We start from the raw sequence: 26,577 nt of genomic DNA, 5'->3' as shown, positions 1-26,577 counted from the left end.
ATGAGGAACTGTTTTTCCTAGAGAGTGATGAATCTGTGGAATTCTCTGCCCAATGAAGCAGTGGAGGCTACCTCAGTAAATATATTTAAGACAAGGTTGGATAGATTTTTGCATAGTAGGGGAATTAAAAGTTATGGGAAAAGGCAATTAGGTGGAGATGAGTTCGTGGCCGGATCAGCCACGATCGATCTTATTGAATGGCGGAGCAGGTTCGACGGGCCAGATGGTCTACTCCTGCTCCTATTTCTTTTGTTCTAGGAGCATTTGGTAGAACAGTGAATCTCATGTCAATGCACTGGAAGCACACAGAAATGGAAAGAATAGCTCCCAAAATATGCACCAACAAATCCTTGCAAACAACTCCAGTACACCTGTGCCAAAAATGGGTTGGACAATTACCAGAGGTGCTGCCTTTCAGGTAACTTAATTTCTCTAGAGGATGTAAAAGGTGCTGTGGCGATATTCAAAGAAGAGCAGAAACATTCCTTCCAGAATTTTGGCTAACGTTTAGCCATCAACCTGCATCGCTAGTAATACGTTTATTTCATTAATTGCATTACTACGAATAAATTAACTGCCAAATTCACCTACGTTGTGAAGGTGTCCATCTACTAGCTAGATATTTAACTTCTCTGGGGTGTTGCGATAAGTGCTAAATCTTTAGGGAAATGAAAATAAAATTACATCTAAAGAATTGTCATAAATTGAAAAATTATTTCAATACGAGATAAATGTGGGATTAACATCACTTGAAATAGACATTCAGTTTGAACTCTGGAGGAATAAAGCAAAGAATCCTTTAAGAACAAATTGAAGCTGTAACAGTGAGACTTGAATCTCTCAAGATTGACCTTCTCATTGTAAATATGTGGTGATCATGTAAAAACAATGCCGGCATATCTGGATTTTAAATTGACCGTTCTTCTTTCTGTTCTTTCTCCACTTTGAAGAGCGCGCGTTTTCAAACCGGGGTGACAGATGCAAATCGCCCCAGAACTTAAAAGTCTAAATCCCGTATCCAGTCATTTTTCATTTATCTTCGTTTGGTAGCCTTCAGAATGCGCAAAATCATTGTATTAAGTAAACCCACGCTATCGCTGCAATCTATCAATGCGTTTAATCCCAACCTTTCGACGTCAGTAAGACAAAGACGATTTGCATCCATATCTTCCTTTGATCTAACGAAGTATTGGAAAAATTATCCACCTCAATCACTCACCTCAATAGTGAACCGATTCCACAACCTATGGACTCATTTCCAAGAACTCTACTATTCATCTTCTCAGTATTATTTACCGTATCAGCCATTTATTGTTATTTTGTGAATTTGCAGAGTTTGTCTTTTTTTGATGTTAATTTTACGGCAGCAGTACAATGAAATACATGATAAAAAAAAGTATAAAGAAAAAATTGAGCGATATATATCTTTTAAATAGATTAAGTTAAAACAGGTGGTGCAAAAAACAGAAATAAAGTAAGTGTAGTGAGCTAGTGTTTACGGGTTCAATGTCCATTTAGGAATCATCGGTTGTTTGCCTGTCTGTGTGCAGTTCTTCATAGATTTGAATTGTGTTTCTTTGCATCTGATACGAATGCCTGCAAGAATGTACGTATTTGCCTACTTTGATAATAAATCTACATTGTACTAAACCGAATTGACAAGATTTCAAATTTCTGCCTTCTCTCCAGAAAGAACTAACCGCGGCCACTTTTGTTATAAATTCCTCCCATAGTTTAAGTGGCGAACCCACTAATCGATTGACTGCTACAGTGCAAAACGGTGTCAGGATGAGTTTGAACGTGCAAACCTGCTCATGGCCTCCAAACCACAGGCATTAACTGCTTGGTTCAGATGTTCTTGACCTGCTTTGCATATCCCAGCTATTTTTCTTCCTATAGTATTTTAAACGAATTGACCTTAGATAAAGGTCAAACACGGATCATACAGTTAAAAGTACAAATCTCAAAATGCAAACATTTAGCAGGAGAAAATCAGAAAAAACTTCAAATAAATTCGACAAAATACCAACAACTCGAAAAAAATCTAACTCGTTTCAGTAAGTGAGTCAAAACATAGTATGGTCAATCATGAAGTGGTGCTCTTTTCATTGTAATTGTTTTTCTGCGGTTCCAGATTCAAACAGATTCCATCGGATCTACTTTAAATCACATCCTTCCCAAGATCTTACAGTTGTATGTTGTGAATAGCTGTAAAAAAATCAAAGTATGAATTTAAGTCATGCGGTAATTTTTAATTCTAACCTTGATTACCAAGATAAAAATTGCAGAAAATACTTAAATAAAAACATGCTAAAATGTTATAATCCCCCTTTAGATAGTATGCAATCAGAGTTTACCACAAGTTTCAGCGCGTCCAGCTGGGAATCTCAAATTAAATTGACCAGGGGAATTTTTTTAAGTGCTATAATCATGAGATTGAGTCCTTGAACTTGGTCATGATCAATTGGCGGGTATTTTAAAAAGTGAGGTGAGTGGATTGGTATCAGATACGACGCTTTCAATTAATTATCGAGGACAGAAGTTGCTTTCTTCGCCTGCACGGTTTATATACGGATCAACTATTGCCTGGTCACAATTAGAATTTGCTTCATTTAAATATTATTTTTGATTTTTTTAAAATTAAACCCAAATAAAATTACACTGTTTTATTTTCTGGGGTAGGTTGACTTTCAATGCCGTGCCTTGCTCAATACCCTACACCATTTCTCAAATTTCAATTTCTAAATTTTCAAGATTTTGCAAGGATTATTATTCACTCTTTATGCTGCGCCCATAAATCATGTGTAATCAATTCGATTCACAAACTCTCGTGCTCTGGGGAGTATTTATGCCGACCTAAGCAAGAATTATTTGATGAGGGTAATTAATTTAAAAACACCAATGCAAAACTGATTTCACAATGATATTTATTTGCTGCAATTCTAAGAACATTTTTGTTAATAGCCGAATGCGTTCAGTTGTTAGATAACATCTGCGCTCGAACTGCGTTAACTATCTAAATCTTTAAGAGTCAAACCTTGCAGGAAATCTTGCGTCTTCGTGAAAGCAATTTATAGAAGTTCCCAACCTGTTTAGCGGCGTATTTGTCAATGAATTGTAGCTGACCCGACAACGAATGAAATCTCCAAAATTCGACTAGTTAATTTTAATGATTTCCCGGAACAATGTCAACATCCCTTTTCAAAATGTCAAAAATGGGCCCCTAATAGGAGGACCCTCGGTGTTTTATTGGCTCTCTGCAATAAAGTGTTCTTTTTCTGCTCATTACGCTTTTGAAACAAACTTCTGAAATGCGGAATATGGCGGGTGCTGGAAGCCAGAAATAAACACAGAAATGTTGGAAACAGTCGGCAGGTCAGGTACGGACAGAAAAACAAAGTCAACCTTTCGGGTTAATAACCTTTCATCAGAACTTCGAACAGAAAATATTTTACAGCTAACAAGACATTCTAGTGAAAATACTTAATATTCTCGGACGGAATCTTTGATCATATTGTTCGAACCAGGAACAGTGGATCTTTTCTGGAACTGCAGATGTGTCCTGACACACGGTAATAACTGTAATGAGTATTTACATCGGGAACGTATGAAGGCAATTCCATTGTTACCTGACAGCAGCTCCTCTTGATTGACATTGATCCCAAATTGCAGTGTATCTTCAAGTCGTTTCTATGTTTAATAGAAATTATTTTGTGTTACACATCAGATTATACGTCAAATGACGAGAACCACGACAGTTTACAAGGAACGTAATTGTCTCATAAAAATGACCCATAAAATTAATCTGTCGGGGTTTTTTCCAACACAATTGTAAAATCTTAAATCATGACCAATTGAATATGCAGAGTTTGAATTTACATAAAGTCTTTCACAAACTTGGGAGCGGCCAAATGTACTGAAAAACATATTGAGAACCGTAGTCATTATTGTATGTAAATATTTTGGTTTGAACTGGATGTAACTAAAGTCGAGGATAAGTACGAGTGCCCCGTCCCATCCCCAATCAATCACATTTAGCAGCCTGCGAAATTTCGAGCTTTCTCGTTATAGTTTTTTTTCTGTAATTTATCCCACAAGTCATTTAAGAGTTCCAGGATGTTTGTACTTTATAAAGCAAGATCTTATTATCAAGATATAATTGAGTCAAAACGAATGAACGGTGTGTAGCTTCCTATTTATCACATTATCCTCACTGCCCCTCCCCCGTGAAATAAGAACCTGCTATTTACTTTTCAATTCTGCAACTATTTTAAAATTAAATCACCTACTCTACCTCACTCAGGTGTAGAGAAACAGAAGAATAAACCTTTCCACCATCTACCATATAAATAATCAATTTATATCTTTATAGCTGCAACATATTATGTTTACATTTAAAATTAGAGTGGAATTATATTTAAAGAATTGCCAAATGTATTTCTAAATTAAAACATGAATACTTTACATTAAAATAACCATCTTAATTAATTGGCAATTATTTAAAAAGGAGTGAACCTTTTAACAGACCTTAAAGAAAATTTGAACCCTCCTTAACAATGGCTTCTTGATCCCCATGAATCCCATGTCACCCATTTTCATCCCTACCCAACCAAATCCACATCTACATTATCACTTTTGCACAAAATGTTTGCACTATTTTCAAACAGTGCAATCCTGAAGTGCGGCTAACAATATTTTGTCAATGTAAATGTGCGCACAGTGGCCACTTCCTCAGGTAACTCCTGTGTACAGTCAGGTGGCCATGGATTGTATGTTCATGGTCTTCTGCTGCTGTAGCCCATCCACTTCAAGGTTCGATGTGTTGCCCATTCAGAGGTACTCTTCTGCATACCACTGTTGTACCATGTGGTTATTTGAGTTACTGTCATTTTCCCGACAGCTTGAACCAATCTGACCATTCTCCTCTTACCCCTCTCATTAACAAGGCATTTTTGCCCACAGAACTGCCACTCACTGCTTTTTTGGGGGGTTTTTTTGTACCATTCTCTGTAAGACTTCTGCACGTGAAAATCCCAGATCAACAGTTTCTAAGATACACAAACTATAACAATCTGGCACCAACAATAATTCCATGGTCAAAGGCACTTTTCTTCTCCCTTCTGATGTCGAGTCTGAACAACTGATCCTCTTGGCCATGCTTTTGAGCTGGCTGATCATTAATGAGCAGGTGTACCTGAACTCAACTGGTAAAATTATCATAATACTTGTTAAAGGGGATATTAGCATGTGTGGAGTCAAATTACCTGAAAGCAAAGTTCTGGATCAAATACTTCTGAATTTCTACAATCAGTTAACCAGAAAGGGACTGGGAGATGCAGAAATTATTTGGATATTTACTGTCTATCCTTGAAACTATTTAGAATACTAACTGGATATATAAGCTCAATAAAAATATATCTAGCTTAGTTGTTATAAAGCAACAGATGTTAGCAGATGAATATTACAGAAGGAACAATGGAAAACATGTGGTGCAAATGTACAAAACAAAGTGAAGTATTAAAGCAAGCATTAGATACTTGACCAAGTAACTGTAATCCATGATAGAATGGGAGGAAAGTGACAAAGTTCCAGTTCACTCCATTTATAGGAATGAATGAAATCTCCCTCATACTGGTATTTCGTAGATAAACCTTTCGCTTTTCTCTGGTTACATGCTTACATGTGAGAACTTAGTAGAATTTAAGTAATTTCAGTGGCTGCTGGTATTTTATTGAGTACTGTTTTGCTTTTATTTTAAGGTTATTGCAAATACGAGACTATTCTTGTTCTGTTTCCTAAACCAAGTTTTGGTATAATTACAGGCAGTTATTGGGTGGACGTTATCGTAGAAACATAGAAAACCTACAGCACAATACAGGCCCTTCGGCCCACAAAGCTGTGCCGAACATGTCCTTACCTTAGAAATTACCTAGGGTTACCCATAGCCCTCTATTTTTCTGAGCTCCATATACCTGTCCAGGAGTCTCTTATCATAGAAATAGAATGGGAGGGGAGGAGGGCAATGAGCCTATCAGTCTATGTCTGCTACTTTGGAGAGAAATCTGTTCCCTTCTCTGTCCTCAATGTACTATTTCCTCTTTCAAATATTTCTTGAGGATATGCCTTAGACTTCATCTATCAGAGCATTCATAATAAGAGCATAAGACATAGGAGTACAATTAGGCCACTAAGCCCATCTAGGCTGATTTATTATCTCTCTCAACCCCATCCTCCTGCCTTCTCATTGTAATCTCTGACACCCTAACTAATCAAGAACCTACCAACCTCCACTTTAAATATTCTCAATGACTTGGCACCCACAGCTATCTGTGGCAATTAATTCCGCAGATTCACCACCCTCTGGCTAAAGAAATTCCTTCTCATCTCTATTCTAAATGGTCATCCATCTATTCTGACGCTGTACCCTTTGGTCCTAGACTCATCCACTCTTAGGAAACATCCTCTATGCATCAACTCTATTTAGGGCTTTCAATATTTGATAGGTGCCAATGACATTCCCCCCCCCCCACTTCCTCTTTTCCCCACTCTGAACTTTCACTATTTCTCACCTGCCTATACTTCCCCCCTCCTTCCCCTTTTCCTATTGCCTACTCCACTCTCCTATCAGATTCTTTCTTAACCATCAGTTGTCTACTCCCCTCTCCTATCAGGTTCTTTCTTTCCCACCCACCTGGCTTCACCTATTACCTTCCAGCTAGCCTCTTTCCCCTCCTCTCAACTTTTATTCTTGCATCTTCCACCTTCATTCTCAGTCCTGAAGAAATGTCTTGGCCTGAAACTTCGACCGTTTGCTCTTTCCTATGGATGCTGCCTGTCCTGCTGGGTCCCTCCAGCAGTCAGTATGTTTTGCTTTGTATTTCCAGCATCTGCAGACTTTCTTGTGTTTATAACATTACATTTGCCTTCTTCACGACTGACTCAACTTACAAGTTAACCTTTAGGGAATCCTGCACAAAGACTCCCAAGTCCTTTTGCACCTCTGATTTTTAAAATTTTCTTCTCATTTTTAATCTAGTCTATGCCTTTACTCCTTCTATCAAAGTGCATGACCATACACTTCCCTACACTATATTCCGTCTGCCACTTCTTTGCCCAATCTCACAATCTGTCCAAGTCCTTCGGCAGACTCTCTGCTTCCTTATCACTACCAGTCCTTCCAGTTATCTTCATCTCATCTGCAAACTTGTCCATGCCTTCAATTCCATCATCCAAATCATTTACATATAATGTCAAAAGATGTGGTTCCTATACCAATCCCTGCAGAACACCACTAGTCACCGACAGCCAACCTAAATTGGCCCCTTTTATTCCCATTCTTTTACTTCTGCCAATCAGCCAATCTCCGATACATGCTAGAATCTTTTCTGTAATACCATGGGATCTTATCTTGTTAAGCACCCTCATGTGAAGTGCCTTGTCAAAGGCCTTCTGAAAGTCCAAGTAAACAACATCCACTGACTCCCCTTTGTCTATCCTGCCTGTTATTTCCTCAAAGAATTCCAAAAAAATTGTCAGACAAGATTTCCCATTAAGGAAACCAGGCTGACTTTGGCCTTTGCTATCATGCACCTCCAAGTCCCCCGTAACCTCATCCTTAATAATGGACTCCAACATCTTGCCAACCACTGAATTCAAGCTAAATGGCCTAAAATTTCCTTTCTTTTGCCTCCCTCCCTTCTTAAAGAAGGGAGTGACATTTTCAATTTTCCATTTCTCTGGAAACATTCCATATCTAGTGATTCTTAAAAGATCATTGCTAATGCCTCCATAATCTTTTGGATACCGCTTTCAGAACCCTGGGGTATAGTGCATCTGGTCCAGGTGACTTATCCACTTTCAGACCTTTCAGCTTTGCAAACACCTTTGCAACTACACTCACTTCTGTCCTCTAAAACTCTTGACTTTTTGGGATATTGCTAGTGTGTTCCACAGTGAAGACTGCTGCAGAATACTTATTAAGTTTGTCTGCCATTTCTTTGTCCCTCATTACTACCTCTTCAGCATCATTTTCCAGCAGTCCGATACCCACTCTCGCCTCCCTTTTACTCTTTATATATCTGAAAATTCTAGACCTAACCATGCACAGGCTAGAGTACTTTACCTCCTTCACAGCTCTTCCATTTCTTTTACAAACTATTTTAATACTGTGCTCTTTGGCATTTATAAATATCTCCTCTAATAAACTGGAATAGAAAAGATTTAAGTTCCATCCACTATAAAAGTTTCTCTTATTACTTCTGGTTTGGTTGCTAGCTTTCAATAGGCAAGAAAACAGATATAGCCTCTCCAAATTAACCACAGAAATGTACATCCATTTCTGGAACCATTTTAGAAAATCTCTTTTCTGTGTTCCCCAAAGCCTTTCTAAAGACGGGTATTCAGAAAGAGAGACTGATCTATCTGCAGCTCATGCATTCTTTTGGTATAACTGCCTTTGGCACCCCTTGGCATTATCTAAGAAGCCTGTAATCTCATTACTTTGGAATTGCTCAGTTAACCTCTAAATATTTGTGGGGAATCATCTTCTTTCATCCCATTTAAAACTATTTCACCTACCTCATGCTGTCTCTCTTCATTCTTCCCACCTAAATGTTTCACTGTAAGTATCACTATTGTGAATCTCCCCCATCCCAATAACTCATTCAAGTCAACATTATTCTTTTCCTGAAGAAGGGTCTTGGACTGGACCATTAGCTGTTTATTCGTTTCCATAGATACAGCCTGGACTGCTGAGTTCCTCCAGCATTTTGTGTGTGGATTTCCAGCATCTGCAGAATTTCTTGTGATTAATATTTTTCCCACTGTTCAATACACCTCCAAGCAAATCTTCCCCACATTTCAAAGTTGTACTTTATCCCCAAGGTCGAATTGATAAATGGTTGACAATATGTTTGTATGATTCTGCCTTCACGAGATTTGGAAAAGCAATTCAAATGTATTTTGTGTCACTGACCCTTACTGCAAGGGCTTCAACTTTGGTAACTGCATATTTTGTAGCACCTTATCAATGGTACTTGAATGAAGTTTTGCCTCAACAGTTTCACTTAAGTTCTAAAAGTACAAAAATACTTTAAAAAGTAGCCAAGTTTCCATCAAACTCAATATATAAGTTTGCTGATGACAAAACAATTGTAGGCCGTATCTCTGGTAATGATGAGTTTGAGTACAGAGAGGAAGTTAAGAACCTGGTGATATGGTGCGAAGACAATAACCTATCCCTCAACATCAGCAAGATGAAGGAATTGTTTGTTGACTTCAGAAAGATTAGTTGACCGCACGACCCAAATTACATCGGTGGTGCGCAAGTGGAACAGGTCAAAAGCTTTAAGTTCCTCGGGGTCAATATCACCAATGACCTGACTTGGTCCAACCAAGCAGATTTCACTGCCAAGAAGGCCCACCAGCACCTTTACTTCCTGAGAAAACTAAAGAAATTTGGCCTGTCCCCTAAAACCCTCACTAATTTTTATAGATGCACCGTAGAAAGCATTCGTCTAGGGTGCATCACAACCTGGTATGGAAGTTGTCCTGTCCAAGACCAAAAGAAGCTGCAGAAGATCGTGAACACAGCGCAGCACATCACACAAACTACTCTTCCGTCCATGGACTCATTTTACACCACACACTGTCGGAGCAGTGCTGCCAGGATAATCAAGTACACGACCCACCCAGCCAACAGACTTTTTATCCCTCTTCCCTCCAGGAGAAGGTTCAGCAGCTTGAAGACGCATATGGCCAGATTTGGGAACAGCTTCTCTCTGTGATAAGACTGCTGAACGGATCCTGACCCAGATTTGGGCCGTACCCTCCAAATATCCAGACCTGCCTCTCGTTTTTTTTTTTGCACTACCTTACTTCCCATTTTTCTATTTTCTATTTATGATTTATAATTTATATTTTAATATTTACTAATTTTAACTATTTTTAATATCTTTAATATTTAATATTTGTAATCCAGGGAATTTGATTCTGAAGCGCAGAATCAAATATCGCTGTGATGATTTACATTCTAGTACCAATTGTTTGGCGACAATAAAGTATAAAGTATATAATATAATTATGAAAATAAGTCAGGTGCCAAACTAAAACTCTTCTTGCATCAGTTGTTTAATTGCCAGCTAAGCAAACCATTTCAGAAGCCTATTACTTTTAAGCTATAATTTACTTTATGTTGTAAGCCTATTACCATGAGGCAGATTTACACTATTGTTGATGATGTAAGCATATGCATTACCTTTTTAGAAAGAAATGAGTAACATGATTAATATTTTAGATGTTAAGAAACTATTCATATTCCATTGTGAAACAGAAAAGAACAAAAGTTGGTCCTTTATAGGTAAATGAACAAATATGCAATTATATAGTAACTATTTACATTTATGAGTTATTTATATATTATATATAAAAGTGATGTTAATTGCTACATGTAGCTTTAAGGAAACATTAGGGAATCCAGGAGGATGTGTTCAGTCATGTTGGTTATTTCTGCACTATAAACACTAAGTTAACTACAAAATAGAACAATGATTCTCAACTAGATCCTTCTTAGATATTGTAACAAAGATCCACAACAATTAGTCATTAAAGTAAATTAACCAGTGATCAAAAATATATTCCTTTTGAATTGAACTGGGATACTGGTTGCTTGAGTAAGTTAAATAGATTGGAAAGAAGATGAATCATTCAGACTGATGCAACACTGGTGATGACCACTGTGACAATTATGTTTATGTATACTTTTTGAAAGACACTTCCAGTTCATCCCACTCTAAACTTTCTTTCCCCACCGTCTTGTACTTTTCTTTTTTAATATGAATGAATGCATTATTATTGGGTGCTTCTCTGTCTCTTAAGCAACACATTCCAAGCACATTGACTTGCTAAGGATTAATTTTTCTCCTCATCTTTGTGACAGATTATCAACTCCTCTGCAAGTAAAAAGGATTTCTCCCAATTTAGAAGACTTCATAATTTAAGAACTAAATCTCACTTTTACAAAAGAAGAATCAAAATAAGAATACCATCTCCATTCTATGGAAATATAATTGATTCCCAATTCCATTCTGGTATATCTCTACAAGGTTTAACAATGATTCAAAATAATTGTGCCCAGAATTTGATGTAATACTGTATGCTGAATAAAGCCTTGCTAGTGATTAGTAAAGTTTTCACTTAGTTTGTACAAAGTGATGTTCAACATACAACACAATAATTGGCTATTCAATACTGCATTTCATTCTCTGTAAATCTCCCAAAGTTTACTACTTCATCTCCTTTTATCAACTTCTATTCCATTTTCTTTCATGACTCTTCTGAGTACTTTCTAAAAGTATCTAAGCCATTTCCTTCAACTATTGTCTGTGTTTGGTGCCATTTTCTAATACTTAAGTAATACATCAGTATTTACTCTAAATCAGAATGGCATTATTAAAAAAAAATGGTGAAATAACCATAACATGAACAATGACATAACAAAACCATTTGCCTCCCAAAATTTTGTATGAAATGAGTGAGGATTTTTGCAGAAGTTCTAACGACAATCTTCCAAAGTTATCCAGATTTGGAAACGGTCTATAGATTAGAAAACTGAGCATGTTATCTGCTGCTTGAGAAAAGTGAGAGAGGAGAAACCAGTAGGTTATAGACTGTAGCATGAAATCTATGGGTGAAAAATTACCAGAGTTTATACTTTTGTGGAGTTTGTCTCAATGCATGAAAATCTTAAGCCGATCTGAGGCAGGCGGCATAGTTTTCTTAAAGAATAAATCATGGCTGAAAACTTTGACTGACTTTTCAAATTGTAACTAAATTGGTGGAAAGGTAGAATATGTGATTTACATAAACGTAGACTTTTATGAAATGATTTGATAGTCCCTATGAATACAGGCAAATTGTGATTTTTGAAAGTGGACTGTAAATAGACAGAGCAAAATAATTCCTAATGAGGCAAAAGTTGGAAGTTATGTGTGGCTGTATAGAAACCTGGGTCCTTGTACATATTTATTTCAATGTCATAACAAATGTAGAAGATAAACAAATGACTAATGGAATGTTTGCCTTTTATCAAGAAGTCAGAAGTACAAGAACATAGCATAAAAAATAGAAAATGCTGGAAGTACTGATCAGGTCAGGCTACATATGTGGGAAGAGAAACAGAGATAGTATTTCAGGTCAAAGACCCTTCTGTCAGTAGTACTTGCTTGAAACCGTGGGAAGATATAGTGAACTTTTACCAAAATGCCCCGTGAAGGCTCACGGTTAAATAATGAGCAATGCTAATTCCAACCATATCTGCGTTCCCTTAGATTGAGAGGGCAAAGGACTGGAAAAAAAAATCAATTGAAAAATAGAGAGAAATGAGTCCCACCAGCTGGGATGCCTGGAAGCAGCTAACTTAGGCCCAAGATTTTCAGGACTGAATTGCAGAAATACTTCTCAAAATAGAAGGTGGTTAAAAGAATGGAATTCTTCTCCACTAACCAGAAATAATGTTGTCAGTTGTTAATTTTAACCCTGAGGTTGATCATTTTCTTGTCAACCAAAAATTTCACATTGATCTATATGCCATAGATCAGTAACGTTCTCATTAAAGGAAAATCAAAGACATAATGCTCTTTTTCTTTCATGTTCAATGTTTTTATGGAAGCATTGTATGAGCAAAGAAACTTTTTTCCCTTTGGATTTATTAATAACAATCTTATTGTTGGACCTTGGACATGACAATAAAATCTGTACATTTCAAACAGTTTTAATCTTGAAAATCTCTATTACATCACGCTTTAATTTCCCCCTTTTATTTAGACTTCCCTAACTATTATATTTTCAATTGGGTACAGTCCTGTAAATCTTTTTTTTTCACTTTCTGCAGTAGTTTGTTGTCCTTTTCAATGCACAAAGGCAGATTTCATGTATATTTTAACAGCAATATCCACTTGTCCTGCCAATGTAAAAGAATTGCAGATATGAAGACCTTGTTTTTCTTTTGCTTTATTCTGTTTCCATGGCTCACACCATCTTCTATTCTAAAGTTACCCGTTATTTCACGGTTAACAGCCTTCCTTTCCACCAATCTTTCGGTACTTTTCACGCTTTCTTCTTTCTAACAGCGCGTCCCAATCTGGACAAACCGAGTTTATGGTATACCCCCCTCCAGTCTCAGTCACCATTCGCTGCTTTTACCTTTTAGCTAGTATTATATATCCGTTCCATTCCAGTCTCTTTAGTTTCATAGGATTTGGTTTTGCTATGAATTTGCCGGGTTTTTTTTTTTGTTTGTTGATTTGTCTTTTTTTTCGTTTCCTTTCTATTTGATTTAAATTCGTTAAATCATTTTAATTAGTTGCCTGTCCAAAACCACGTTTGCTGCAACAATCTGCTTTCTTTCAAGGTCATTGCTTTTTTTTAAAAAAAATAAAACGTTAGTACAAACGAGGGTGTACTACCTGAGGGAAATGAGTGCATGCACCGATTGGGTCGAGAATGCAAATTAATTGTTATAAAATTCAGCGGGTCACTCGATTTAAGTTTCCTGCGTGCGTGAAGCTTTCAATGCACACCTCCTGCTCGAGGTTTTACTTCAATTAAATACTTATCATTCTTTCAAGAACAATGGTTTTAAAGAAAAGAACAAGTCTCCGAAATTAAAACGCTACAGTCACTGTGTATTTTCCCCTCAGATTTGGAGGAGATGTATAACTGTGAGGGTTTATGATTAGCACTCGCTGCCGAGAGATTAAAGTGGCTTCGATCCATCAACAGCTTCCCAATATCAGATGAACAAAAATTAAAATACTCACGGACAGAATCATTCACGGCCCCATTGACTGGGCGTTTCAAAGCAATTTCAAACTAACTGTGCATGATCCACTTACTGGGTCAAAACAGGGAAGTGAATTTATTTCGCCTCAGATGTTTTGTTCAGATAATTTCCTCGCGATACCGGCGGACAATTCTGTTTCCTGGCAGCCTTCTGAGATTTCGGATGTCGGAAAACAAAACTTTCTCTGAACCAATTTTACTCCGAAATCTCGCGGAGTCAGCATCTTATTCAGTGTTCCGCTCACAATGTGACTCGATGTGTAGCGAGGGGTGTTTTTCAAATTACATTGTTTAATTGATCCAGCAACGGGTATTGTCATTACCATGTTCAGTATACTGTTCAGTTTGTGAACTTCATGCGAGCAAGGAATTTCAAACCATGTTATTCGGGTTAACATGGTGCATTTTTCAAGGTTTTTTCTCCCCTGGGAATATTCATGGTGTTAGTTTTTAGGTAGTATTGGGACATTGCTCCGAAAATTTCATAATATATTTATTACTCTTGGCATTCTGCTCGAAATGCTGGGGATATCGTTCAAGATACGGATCATGTCAAGACCCAGATATTATTGTCGGTATTACTCAGGATACTGTGAAGTATAATGCTGGAAATATTATTCGGAATGTTACTGAGCGCACCAAAAACTTTCACACGTGACTGGATGTCAAATCCATCTTTTTAAACAATGATCCTTAAAATACTTTCACGTTAAAGATTCATGAGCGCGTTGATATATTTGAAATTGAATGCTACCTTGGACCACGGGGATGTGAAAGAGTTAATTGAGGCGGCGAGTGTTCCACGTGATTGAAGTTTTAGGTGGTTATGTCACAGATATCTGAACCCAACCCCACCCCACCCCCTTTGCCCCAAAAGGTCCCATTGTCTTATTTAGTAAACAACCCGCCCATTTCAAAAGGGAAAGACGGAAGAGAAAGGGGTAGAGCATAGAGTTTAATATGAAACATCAGTACAACGGTGGCGAACTGGTCATGGAGTCCCGGGTCTGTTTACCGTACCGCACCCCTTCCAGGCAGACTCACGCAGATTCGGAGCCCAGTGCTACGGCGTTTTATTCCCGTGACAAGCTGCACGGCGCGGCGGGTACCCGCAGCAGCTGCTGCAACTCTCGAACCTACGGAGTTCCGGGGACCCGTTGCGATTACTTGTACATTGATGGTCATCGGAGGTCGTCAGCGGGGAGCCCGCCGAAGTACTTGGAGAGTATCGAAGGAGGTCGGTCCGGGTCGTTAAATGGCGAGGTGGACGCCAGCCCTGAGGGTAAGTTTTGCCTCCAAAAGATAGTGTGCTCTCAGAGCTTCTAGTAGGTGAATTATACTGATCTAAAGCGAAATTCCGCAGCCGGTGCCGTATACATTGAAAACTGCGAGCCGTAGTTGAGATTAATTAGACCAGTACCAGTTAATTCTGAAGTGGACGAACATTTAAGATTCGGATTTAGATTAGTGTATTGTCAGACACCAGGGTGTAATGAAAATCCCTGCTGGTGCGAAATTCTCAAATCATGGTAATAAGTACAATATTGCCAGATTCATTCACGTCCCTGCGTCAGTTACGGATAGCAGAAAATCGCTTTTGTGGGAGTATGGATGCGAGCGTTCATTTAATTGTTTACGAAGTGTGCGTTCAGTTCCATTGTATTCCTGACTCGTTCATTCGCCCCAATACAAATTGTGTGGAAGCGGATATTGCACGTACGATCTTCTTTCTTTATATTTGAGGTTGCAACAATTAGCCGAGAGTATTTTACTTCTAGGGTTGAGATAATAATTTCCTGTTCCTGAGTGGAGGAGTTGTGTTGGATCGTCTGTGTCACTCGGAAACCGCCAATCGACAGCTCTCGTGTGTCAGATCTAAAGCTTTCCCAAATCAATACAGTTACACATTTATAAGTATACTGAATTTTACAGAGTTTGGTTTCAGCGTGTCCGTTTGATATTAGAATCGATGCTCAATGAATATAATTACGCTACATGTCATCCGATCAAAATATCTTTCAGCACAGTGGTCATCCGGACAACGCGTCTGCCCTCGTCCACGGACATCCAGATTCGTTTTTCTGCTTTCCACCGTCAAGGATGAGGATGCTGACATTTGTTCCGTAGAGAAACAACATTCTGATTTGGTTTCCGACCAGATTTAACATTTTACAAACATTGATTACTCTAAACTTGATTCTCACTTTAAAACCTTTTCTGGGGCGAGAGTGGGGCTACGGTGTGATAGCGTCGCAGCACCGAGTCACCGACCTACCGAAGGAGCGCAGTGGTTACTTATTTTGAAACATTGTGCGTAAAAATAATGCGCAGAGGAAAATAAGTAACGTTAAAGAGGCAAGATTGTGTTCTCCTATAATTGCGAAACCACTATTTTGGTCACGTCTAATTCCTTCCTAGTTGAAAATGACTACTTCGCTATCTTCTCCCCGGGAATAAGAGGGAGTTTTATTCATCTTTGTTACGATGTAGTCTGTAGAAAATAATCCCACCCTGTTAAATTATTATGACCAGAAAGGCATCTGGTAGATCCACATTCGAATTGCCACGTTTAGTGTCTTAGGTCACCCCAAATCTCTCGCCCTCCGGCTGTGGTTACCATGGAGAAAATTGCTTGGTTTGCAATAAGTATGAAGAATTTCTTAAGGACCTGCTCGGCGTTTACCGCGGGCAACTTGCAATGCAACTTAAAGCAGAACGTATTCCGACTTGATCCAGTTGTAAGGTTCATTGGATTGTCGAAGGTACAGCACATGCTCCAATACGCAACAAGAAGGATAGGGGAAATTCTAGAAGGTTTAACAATCGGGGTATGGAGAATTCAGGATTGCTTGGGATAACGATATTAATTCTCGTGAGAGAAAATTTATTCCATTGGGTTTGCGTGAACTATTCCCAAGAGTATTTAAATTCCCAATTCCCTTGTACTCTTCCTCACCCACCACCTGCAAGATTTCTCCTTTCAGTAGTTATTCGAACTTTTCTAAAGGCTTCTGTTCACTCTACATCTATCACCCTCTCAGGCAAAACATTGTATTTCCTAACCATTCCTCTGTAGAAAACGTTTTACCTGTCACCAGCCATTTTTTATTGGGAAACCATTTTCTTATTTTATATACTAAAGGCAAACTTTGCATGACTTTCAACGTCCCAACACGTCTTACTTTTTTCTCTCTCCAAGGTGAACAACACCAAGTTTGACTGGCTCACATAACTATTAATTCATCTTCTCTGGGGTCATTCTCGATTATTTCCCGATCTTCACAAAAGCCATGAGAGCCTTCCAAAATATGGTAACTTGAATTGGCCAAGATTCTATAACAGGAGCTGGCGTATTATTCTATATGGATTTGCCAAAGTTTCCTATCTTTTGTACTCTGTGCTGCTAATTATGCCAAGCTTATCCATCAACTTCAAATACCTGTGGTTCCTAGGTTTGTAGCCTATAACTATACCACGGAAAATGAATATTGCCCCTCCTCATCCAAATGTATCACTGTGCAATTTCTGATGCTCAATATCAGATTAAAATTGTGATTTATTTATCACACGTACGTCGAAACATGCAGTGAAATATATCGTTTGCGTTAACAACCAGGCACTCCCAAGGATGTGCTGGAGGCAGGCACGCAAGTGTTGCCACACATTTCGGCGCTAACGTAGCATGCCCACTATGTTCCACAGAACAACACAGGCTGCAGCAACAGTAATAAAACAAGACAACAGCTAAACAAGCCCCTTTCCCATCCCTCCCACTCACACACCCAGAAAAGCCTCCAACTCCCGGACAGAAAGCTTCCGGACCTCAAATCCCGTTCCCTGGATCGCAGGCATTAGGCCTCCAACTTCACCAAGAATCAAAGACCTTCGGTTTGACCTTCGGGCCTCCACTCCCGGACTCGCACGGATACCGATCCTCGGTAACCTGGGGGTGGGGAGCCGTCACAGGTCCTTGTGATTCCCACCCGTAACCGGGACTCGTCGCCCGTACGGACTTCCAACCCGGGACGGACCGGTCTCCGCCCAGAGAATCGCTGGTCTCCTCAGCATCTTCGACACGACCTCCGAGATCGCTGACATTCGACCGCAGGGCGCTTCGACCTGGACTTGAACTCCTTCCCAGACCCTTCACTTACCAGCCCCGATCTCCAACTTCCCAAATTCTCTGCCGCTAAACTCTCGCCTGACCCCACAACTCTCACGACGTCGAAGGACATCATCCGTCATGTGAGCCTATCTGCGTTGATAAAGACTGATTTTGAAGTCTATTACTGTATCCCTCATTGTTTACTGCACTTAGAACTATTATTGGCACGGCGAATGCAAGTCACAAATTTAAAATTGTGTCCTGTATCCCATTGCATGACTGTATTTCGGAGCTGGAGTAGTTAAGTTAACTCTATCCACCCCAAATGGAAAGAAAATACAGCCCTCACAGAATTTCCCATCTATTTCTTGTTGAAGTTATGTTGATATTTTACCTCATGTGTGTTAATTTTGCTAACAAGCCTAAAACGTAACGCACACAAACGGCTGGAGGAACTCAGCGGGTCAGGCAGCATCGATGGAAGAGAGTAAACATCAACTTTTCCAGACCCTTCCTCGGGACTGAGGAGGGGGAAGATGCCTTATTGTAAAGGAAGTGGGAGGGGAAGGAGGCTAGCAGGGAGGTGATAGATGAAATCAGGTGGGTGGAAGAGAAAGTACCTGATAGGAGAGGAAAGTGGACAATAGGAGAAAGGGAAGGAGAAGGAGATCAGGGGGAAGAAATGAGCTGGTGAGAAGAAGTGAAAAAGTCAGAGTGGGGACTAGAGGAGGGTGGGGGTGGGGTGGAAATCTGTTCACCAGAAAGAGAAATTGATATTCATGCCATCAGGTTAGAGGGTACCCAGATGGAATATATGGTGTTACTCCTCCACTTTGAGGGTGGCCTCATCTTGGCACAAGAAGAGGTCATGGATCGACACCTCTATCTAAAATGTGCCAGTTTTGGAAGTCCATTGAAACTGCAAATCACCATTAAAGTATTAATCCAGTTACATGACACTGACAAACCTGCTTCAGTAATGTAGATTAGTTGTTCCTTTATGTTTTAATTTATATTTGAAATTGTTCCTGTTTCATTTCAATCCTACTGTCACTTTTTAAAGCTGTTGTTTTGCAATGTTGGTTTGCACCATATCACAGATATTCATTGACTTTCGTCACAGGAAAGTGTCCTTACTTTAACCATTATGATGAAGGGTTATTAACCTGAAATGTCAGCTGTTTCTTCCCATCCCTGCCCCTCACACCTCACCCTAGATGCTGACTGTCCTGCTGAGCACCACTAGCATCCTCTGTTTTTTTTTTCAATCTTCTTATGCTAGCTCTCTATTATTAGTCTATGCTTGTCCAAGTCACTGTTAGTTACCTTTGGGATTATTTCATTATCACCTTTAATAATAGACCAACTGCTCACCATTGTGAAATTATTGTTTCACTACATTTTGAATAAGACTTAATCACTTTTAATTATTTAATCCTCGGTTTCCACCCATGTATTAAAAAAAAATTGAAAATTGCAATTCCCACCCATACCTCCATCAACAAAAATGCATCTGATGCAAGCTGGTGATTTAATTATTTTAAACACCATCAACATATCTGCAGTTAGTTTGATTAAATGAAGAACATCAGTAGCCTCATTCTTTGGCAAAGTCCTCTTTCTCGGTAAACATCAGTGTAAAATACCATAGCTGTGGCTTCCATCTTGATCAGTATCCATTTTGATTTCCATTTCATCCTGGTGCTCCTCTATCTGGTATATATAACTCAACACAGATATAGCACCAGCGAACTATCCATTTTGCTGTTAATATACACGGACAAGATCTTTGTCTTCCCTGCTATAGTTACACCAACTTGTTCTAAACCAGTCTCTTTGACATTCTTAATTCTTTCTTACTTTTCTATGCATTTTGGATATTCCAACTAGTTAATACTTATTTTCAGGATTTCATCTACCAATGCCCCTTCTTTGTTGTACAGAAGGCATACTGATACTGAACACACTTAAAAATCATCTACTGACAGTACAGTCATTCCCCACATTCAACATCATACTGATTGTTGCTACTTTACAGGATGTTTCCTGCAGTGAGGAAGTCGAAGTCTACAACCAGAGGGCACAGCCTCAGAATACAAGGATGTCCTTTAGGGCAGAGATGAAAGGGTGCCAAAGGGTGGTAAATATGTGGAATTCATTGGAATGATGCTGGAGGCCAAGTCATTGGGTATATTTAAAGTGGAGGTTGATAGGTTCTTGATCAGTAAGGATGTCAAAGGTTATGGGAAGAAGGCAGGAGAATGCAGTTGAGAGAGATAATAAATCAGCCATGATGGAATAGTGAAACAGAATTGATGAACTGAATGACTTAATTCTGCCCCTATGTCTTATCATCTTTTTATAGTTATTTTTCTCTATAATTTCTTAATCAGTTGACTACTTAATTTTCTTTCTATTTGGTCATACATTAAATACAGCTTGGCCTTACAGTGCCTCCATTTTAAAGCTTGTAAAATTCTTTCTGACAATTTATCTCATTTATGTCATATATAGAAATGTTTGTTATATAGAATTTCAATGCACTAAAGGGAGACATTTCAGCCAATATGCTTCCTGCTTATGTTCCATGTGAACCTAGTTCCATACTAACTCACCTGGTTCCATAACAACACTTTGCGTATCACACATGTGCTGACTGTTTCTACTTAATCGTCACTAGCTATTCTCTTTTAAGATGTATTTTTTAAAAGAATGTGCAGGTACTGGAATTTTGCATTAAACTCCACTGGTCATGCTACTGTCCAGTTCACCACCCAGATTTGTCATTGCCTCGAAAGCAAATGAAAACTACAGACCCTGAAATCTGTCACAAAATAGAAAATGTTGGAAATACTCGCCAGGTCAGGCAGCATATTTGGTGAGAGAAATGAGTTAACATTTCAGATTAAAGAATTGAAGACTCTTGGTCAGCAATCCAATTCGGTGAGCAGTTACACAGTTGTGTTTAGCCATCACTAAATTTCTCTTAACTCCAAACAATTTCTTCTTGACCTTTCAAGACAGTCCCTCTTTCCAGTAAAATAATATTATCCATAATCAAAATTGTTACTCCTCTTATTCCCAAATAACTCTTTGTTATTCTGAATCAGGTCTCCATTAACAGATTCAAATTCATTTGTTTATAATATTTCTATCAAACATCAAATGTATTGTTTATGTTAATAACCAACACACCTAAGGATGTGCTGGGGGCAGCCTGCAAGTGCCACACACACTCTGGTGCCAACATAGCATGCCCATCATGTTCACAGAACACACAAGCAACAACAAACAAACAACAGCAACATTGACAATTGACCTACCAAACCACACATCTTTAAAATATGGGAGGAAGCTGGAGTACCTGGAGGAAATCCATGTGATCACAACAAGAAAATGCAACCTCCACATGAACGGAGCACTGATGGTTCTGATTGAACCCAGGTCACTGCAGTTGTGAGGCTCCAACAACAACTACAAGGCAATGCATTACTACTATTCTTTATATGACAATAAAATAAACAAAGATTGGACAAAAGTATCAAGAGCTTGGAGGAAAGATAAATGGATGTGAGATAATGATTGGGCTTGATTTGAATGACAGAACAATGAAGGGTTAATACCCTGTACCTGTACCTGTTCATATACAAGCACATAAGAAAATAGGAGCAACAGTAGGCTATCTGGCCCCACTAACCTGTTCTTTCATTCAGTATGATCGTGGTTGAAGTATCCTGGTCTCAGACCTTCTTCGGTTCCCATGAAGTCAATCCTTAAAACAAAAATAATCTCTTTAAATGCTTTCAATGATCTACTCCCTGCAAGCCTCCAGAGAGTTCACACGCTCTATGAAAAGGAATTCCCACACCCCTCAAAGTTAAACTACTGCCCCTTTATGTTATAACCATACCCTCTCAGTCAAGGTTCTCCAACTAGTTGAAGTATTTCAAACTCTATCCTGTCATGTCTGCTCGGGATCTTATATGTTTAAATAAGACCACCCCTCTTCCTTTGAAGAATACAGATTCTTTAGCTGTTTGTGATAGAACAAACTTCTCACTCCACGAATTAGCCCAGTGTATCATTTTTTGAACTGTTTCTGATGCAAGTATATTCTTTCTTTAAAAAGGCAGTCAAAACCAACCCTTGTAGAGTTCCTGTATTGAAATTCCAATCACTTTGCAATAAAGGTCAATAAAAAGATAGATGAAGAATGGTTTTAAGATGTTAATATATCAAACAAGACAATTCATATTTTCAAGCTCATACATTTTCTTCCATCAACTTTGGTTACTTTCTGTCAATCGCAGAGATGTTTTGTACAAAGGAGTTCACAGCTCAGAAATTTCATCCAATTTGCCTTGTTTTTATGTTCCAAAAGTACCTACTCCTGCCAACTTCACAATCCACCCTATGTTCTGTTGATCCCTCAGTTATTTACTCAATATGACCATGCTGTTCTCCTTTGTTCCTTCATGTTGCGGCTCCCTCAGGTTTACAGTGAGGTGGTTTCAGTCCTAATCACCGGAGCTATACCTGTGTGAAGTTAACACATTCTTGCGGTGACCATATGGGCTTTCTCCAGCTGCTCCAGCATCCTCCCACGTCTCAAAGACGCGTGGGTTGGTAATTAAATTGGAAATTGCCCCTAGTGTATAGGCAAGTGATGGAATCTGGGGGAGGGGGTGTGACAAGGAGTCAGTGGCAATGTAGATAGAATATATGAGATTACTATAGGATTGGTGTGAATTACTAACTGTTACCATGCTGTATTTCTATATCACTCACTGCACATGTAAATAACTTTCCCCTGAATATATCAGTTGCTCTCTTGTATTAAGCCCTCCTAATTTTATCTTCCCACATGCAATTTTCTTCTACATTAGAACAATGAGGCCCTTATGTGATTTAAGATCTGTCAGGGTGTTCACTTCCCAAAAGTTAAAAAATTAAAATGTTTCCTTTCACTTCAAAGAAAACTGAATTTTAAAACTTAATCTTTAACTTACAGTAACAGCAGAATGCATAGAAGCAGATTAGACAAGTCAACCTGTCAAGTCTGCTACCCCATCAAGAACATTGTAGATGATCTGTTGTCTCAACACCATTTTCCTGTACTCAATCTATAACCCTTAATCAATACCTGAAAATCAATTGATGCCCACACATTTTTAGATAGTATTCCCAGAAGGAATAAGATGGGCCAGAACATGCTACTATCTAGTCAGTGATTCCATCCTCTACACAGGCTAACTTCAAAATGGTGCCTATTCCTGTGGAACCCAAAGGCAATTTGACCTCTCACTTTCCTATTTCATTCAGCTTTTTGCATTCAGCCCTCAGCTTTACACTGGAGATTTACTTTAATGTGATCAGTCTCCTTGACTAAAATGATAAGGAATGTGGATACTTACTTATTTTGTTTATTTATTCTTTAGGTCATTAATTAATTTATGGCATCTTAAGCTGTATTTAAGTTAACCTATATCATTTTTTAAAATTATTGAAATCTAAATGACCAATGTTTAAGTGGCTGGTTATCAGAAACATTTTAAAAGAGTTAGAAAGATTTTTCCAGCAGTGAGCTGTCAAAAAGCAATCAGGCTAGGCCTTGAAGCCTTTTGCTTGTGATCTAGTAGCTACCAAAAGTCTTTCTCTGTCAGTGAAGGGAGAGGGTACAATCTTCTTTGGAATTACAGACATGCACATGGTAAGTGTGGGGAAAGCACGGGAACTGAGGGGAGAGGGGTAGGGTCATGGTAGGAATGGTTGTGGGTGTGAGTAGGCAGCAGGCGAGATGGAGCAGAAGCAAAATGAAATTAAGATTATCCAGGATGGTAACAAGGCTAAATGGTTAAATTATAAAGAACAGTTACTTCAATGATGGAAGATGTGATCTATTTAAAGTCAATACTTTGTGAAGAATTGAGAGGGTTGATGTAAGAAAATAATCCTGGTAATGTTTGGTATCCTAATCAAGAGGCTGAACATAATTCAAGCAAGGCAGTTAGCAGCCAAAATGTGTGTGTGTTTAGAAATCTGCAACTGCCATTTCAAATAAAATGAACACTTCTTCATAATATTGTAAAGGTGATACAGCCAGAAGTAGGCTGTGTAACCCAAAAGGTTGATGGCAGGGTTTACATCCCACATGGGCTTCCTCCAACAGCCTTTCTAAAACCCTGATAACATATCCTTCTCTCTTGTGTATCCATCTTATTGATGATTACTCATCCAGACTGTTCACCTCACTGGATACTTGTCTGGAAATGAGTTACAGATTGTAACTATTCTCTGAGTAAAATTTACATTCAACAGGGAATTCTGAAGAAACCAATGCATGGTAAGATAGTGGAACTCACCAGTATAGGAAGTGCTTGAGGCGAATTGCATTGATGTATTGAAGGTAAGACAGGCACATCTTGCAGGAGGAACGGGAGAGTTACCATTATTTATTTAGATGTGGAAAGGTAGATCAGACTGAATGCCACGTGTCTTCTCCTTATGTCCCAATGTATAATCTTTGTTTTCAGCTACTCCCCTCCCAGAGGGTAATTGGGGAAAGGGGGAGTGAATTCTTGAATATGGTCCTTAATTATTTGCTTGCGAACATCTGGCAAGGGAATTATAGGAAGATGGTCCGATGTACAATGTCATAAATCCTTTCAATACAGCATTGTAAATTAGTCCTGTTTGCCTGCAAGTGCATTTATCGCCTATTTTCTTCCAGTTGTCAGTCCTCCAAGAAACTAGGAGAAGCGTCTTGAACTGTGACAAGGTTATTATTGTTGGATCTGTTGTGTAGTCGATATTGTCGTTGCCTTGAGTTCATTTGCAGAACTAGAATTTGTTTATTATAAATCACATGTGCGAAGATAAGTGGAAAGTTTTTGATTGCCTGACATCCAGACAGATCACTCCGTGCTCACATCCAGTACATGGAGGTATTAAAAAGGAAAGCAGAGTGTACACTGTAGCGCTACAGTTACAGAAAATGCAGTGTTGCCAACAAGCGCGAGAGCCACCCTAAGGTCGATGAGAAGATCAGGAGTTCATCTTTTTTATGATAAATCGGATTACAGCGGGATCCAAGCTCTCCTTGAGCCTGATGGTCTTAGTAAAAGGATGTTACAGAACTTCGAGCGCGCAAATTTACACTCAGCCCCTCAGCTTTATACTGAAGATTTGTCCGAATAGAATGGCTGTGCTTGATTGAAACGGTAAGGACAGATGAATAGTTTGCTCCCCATCCTCCCTTTTATTCTTTTTTACCACTGTTGCTGAAACTCCATGTTCTAGCAGCACACACAAAATAATGGAGAAACTCAGCCGGCCAGGCAGCATCTATAGAAAAAAAGTACAGTCGACGTTTCGGGCCGGTCTGCTGAGTTCCTCCAGCATTTTGCGTGTGTTGCTCGGATTTCCAGCATCTACAGATTTTCTCTTCTGTGTTCTGTTCTTGCTGTTGACGTTCCAAATTTCAACTGCTGCCGGCATTGCCCTCGATCCCTATTTTAGTCGAGCGAGGGAATTAGTATTATGCAATTGTACGTCCCTGTGAGTGATTTGATCGCAGACATATTCCACAAAATGAATCACGAGAAATAAGAAAATTGAAACTTTTATCAAAATATATGTGCTACGAAATCATACAGTAATTTATGTCGGCAGAAGTCGGAAGTCTGAACACATATGGATTATGAGTCCCGTGAAGTTCCCCTAACACCCCACAGACTCTGTTCCTGAAGCCTTGGTACACAATGTGCTTTGGAGAATTCTTATTAATTTACAGCTTCGGAGCGCATATAAATGCATATAAAACGCACTAGTAAAATTCATTTAACCCTGAAATTTTAAAAAAAAATCTATTTTAAAAGCGAGAACCGCTTCACTGACCTCGGAGAAACTTTACCTGTCCTGGATTCATGAATCCCGGCCTGCGGGGTTAGTCCCAATCCTGCTTTACCGAATGCTGAGCACCGGAGGCTTAAATCTCAGCCCCCAAGCTCCAGAGCTTCAGTCTCAAATTTGAGTCCTGGGGCCCCAGTGGTTTGGAAGAAAAAGTGTATATCTAGTTATCAGAACATTTTCGTGCGTTCCAAGGCGCCGTTTGTAATCACTACTAATAATTTAATGTAACGCTCACTATCGGTTATCTTAATTAATTTGTACCAATGAATCTAGTTATCGAATTCCTTTCTGTCTGGAATGGTATTGACTATGATTATTATTTTGTTTGTAATGATTGTCCAATTTGAAGTAACAGGAGTATGTTTCAGCAAATCTTTATAGCTGATATTGAAGTGACTTGGATAAATCCTGCAATAAAGTTGTATTCCAACCGAAGCTCGCGATTTTCCGCTGAAGAAACGAGTCAGGGGCATTCGAGCAGATTGTTCACAGTGAAACGTGCAGGGAAGTTCGGAGGGAGCTTGCTTTAAGAATGGGCGATTCTGGAAAAAAATCTTTTGACGGCGAAACCAGTTGGGATGTTTCCGTCAAAAGCGATCAGCTTGCTAAATTAATGCGTTCTCCAAAACTATAATGTAAATTAACATTTGAATAAAGTACCTCACCTGAACTTCTCTGCACTATTTGTTTAGACAACGCGACTTGTTCTTTTTTCCCGCTCT

General features: G+C 38.9%; 1 protein-coding gene and 1 long non-coding RNA gene across 3 annotated transcripts in view; one reads left to right on the top strand and one right to left on the bottom strand.

Moving 5' to 3' along the window:
- Positions 1 to 1,340: 1,340 nt before the first annotated feature.
- Positions 1,341 to 18,060, bottom strand: LOC140209973 (uncharacterized). 2 transcript variants are annotated; one of them, XR_011889117.1, is made up of 3 exons: positions 17,994 to 18,060; positions 3,630 to 3,690; positions 1,341 to 2,208 (listed from the first exon to the last, which is right to left on the bottom strand). It is a non-coding gene; the product is annotated as an uncharacterized lncRNA (long non-coding RNA). The 2 variants fall into 2 exon arrangements; XR_011889116.1 differs by lacking the exon at positions 17,994 to 18,060 and adding an exon at positions 13,893 to 14,457.
- alx3 (ALX homeobox 3) overlaps positions 14,751 to 26,577 on the top strand; it is a 54,593-nt gene continuing 42,766 nt past the window's right edge. The window contains exon 1 of the mRNA XM_072278673.1: positions 14,751 to 15,121. Within this exon, the coding sequence (XP_072134774.1) occupies positions 14,800 to 15,121 (322 nt within the window). The 5' untranslated portion in view covers positions 14,751 to 14,799. The remainder of the gene's footprint in view (positions 15,122 to 26,577) is intronic.

This window comes from Mobula birostris, chromosome 14, assembly GCF_030028105.1.
Source record: "Mobula birostris isolate sMobBir1 chromosome 14, sMobBir1.hap1, whole genome shotgun sequence".
Classification (NCBI taxonomy): Eukaryota; Metazoa; Chordata; class Chondrichthyes; order Myliobatiformes; family Myliobatidae; genus Mobula; species Mobula birostris.
The sequence above is the reverse complement of the archived record's forward strand: the minus strand, read 5'-3'. Positions and strand labels throughout refer to the sequence as shown.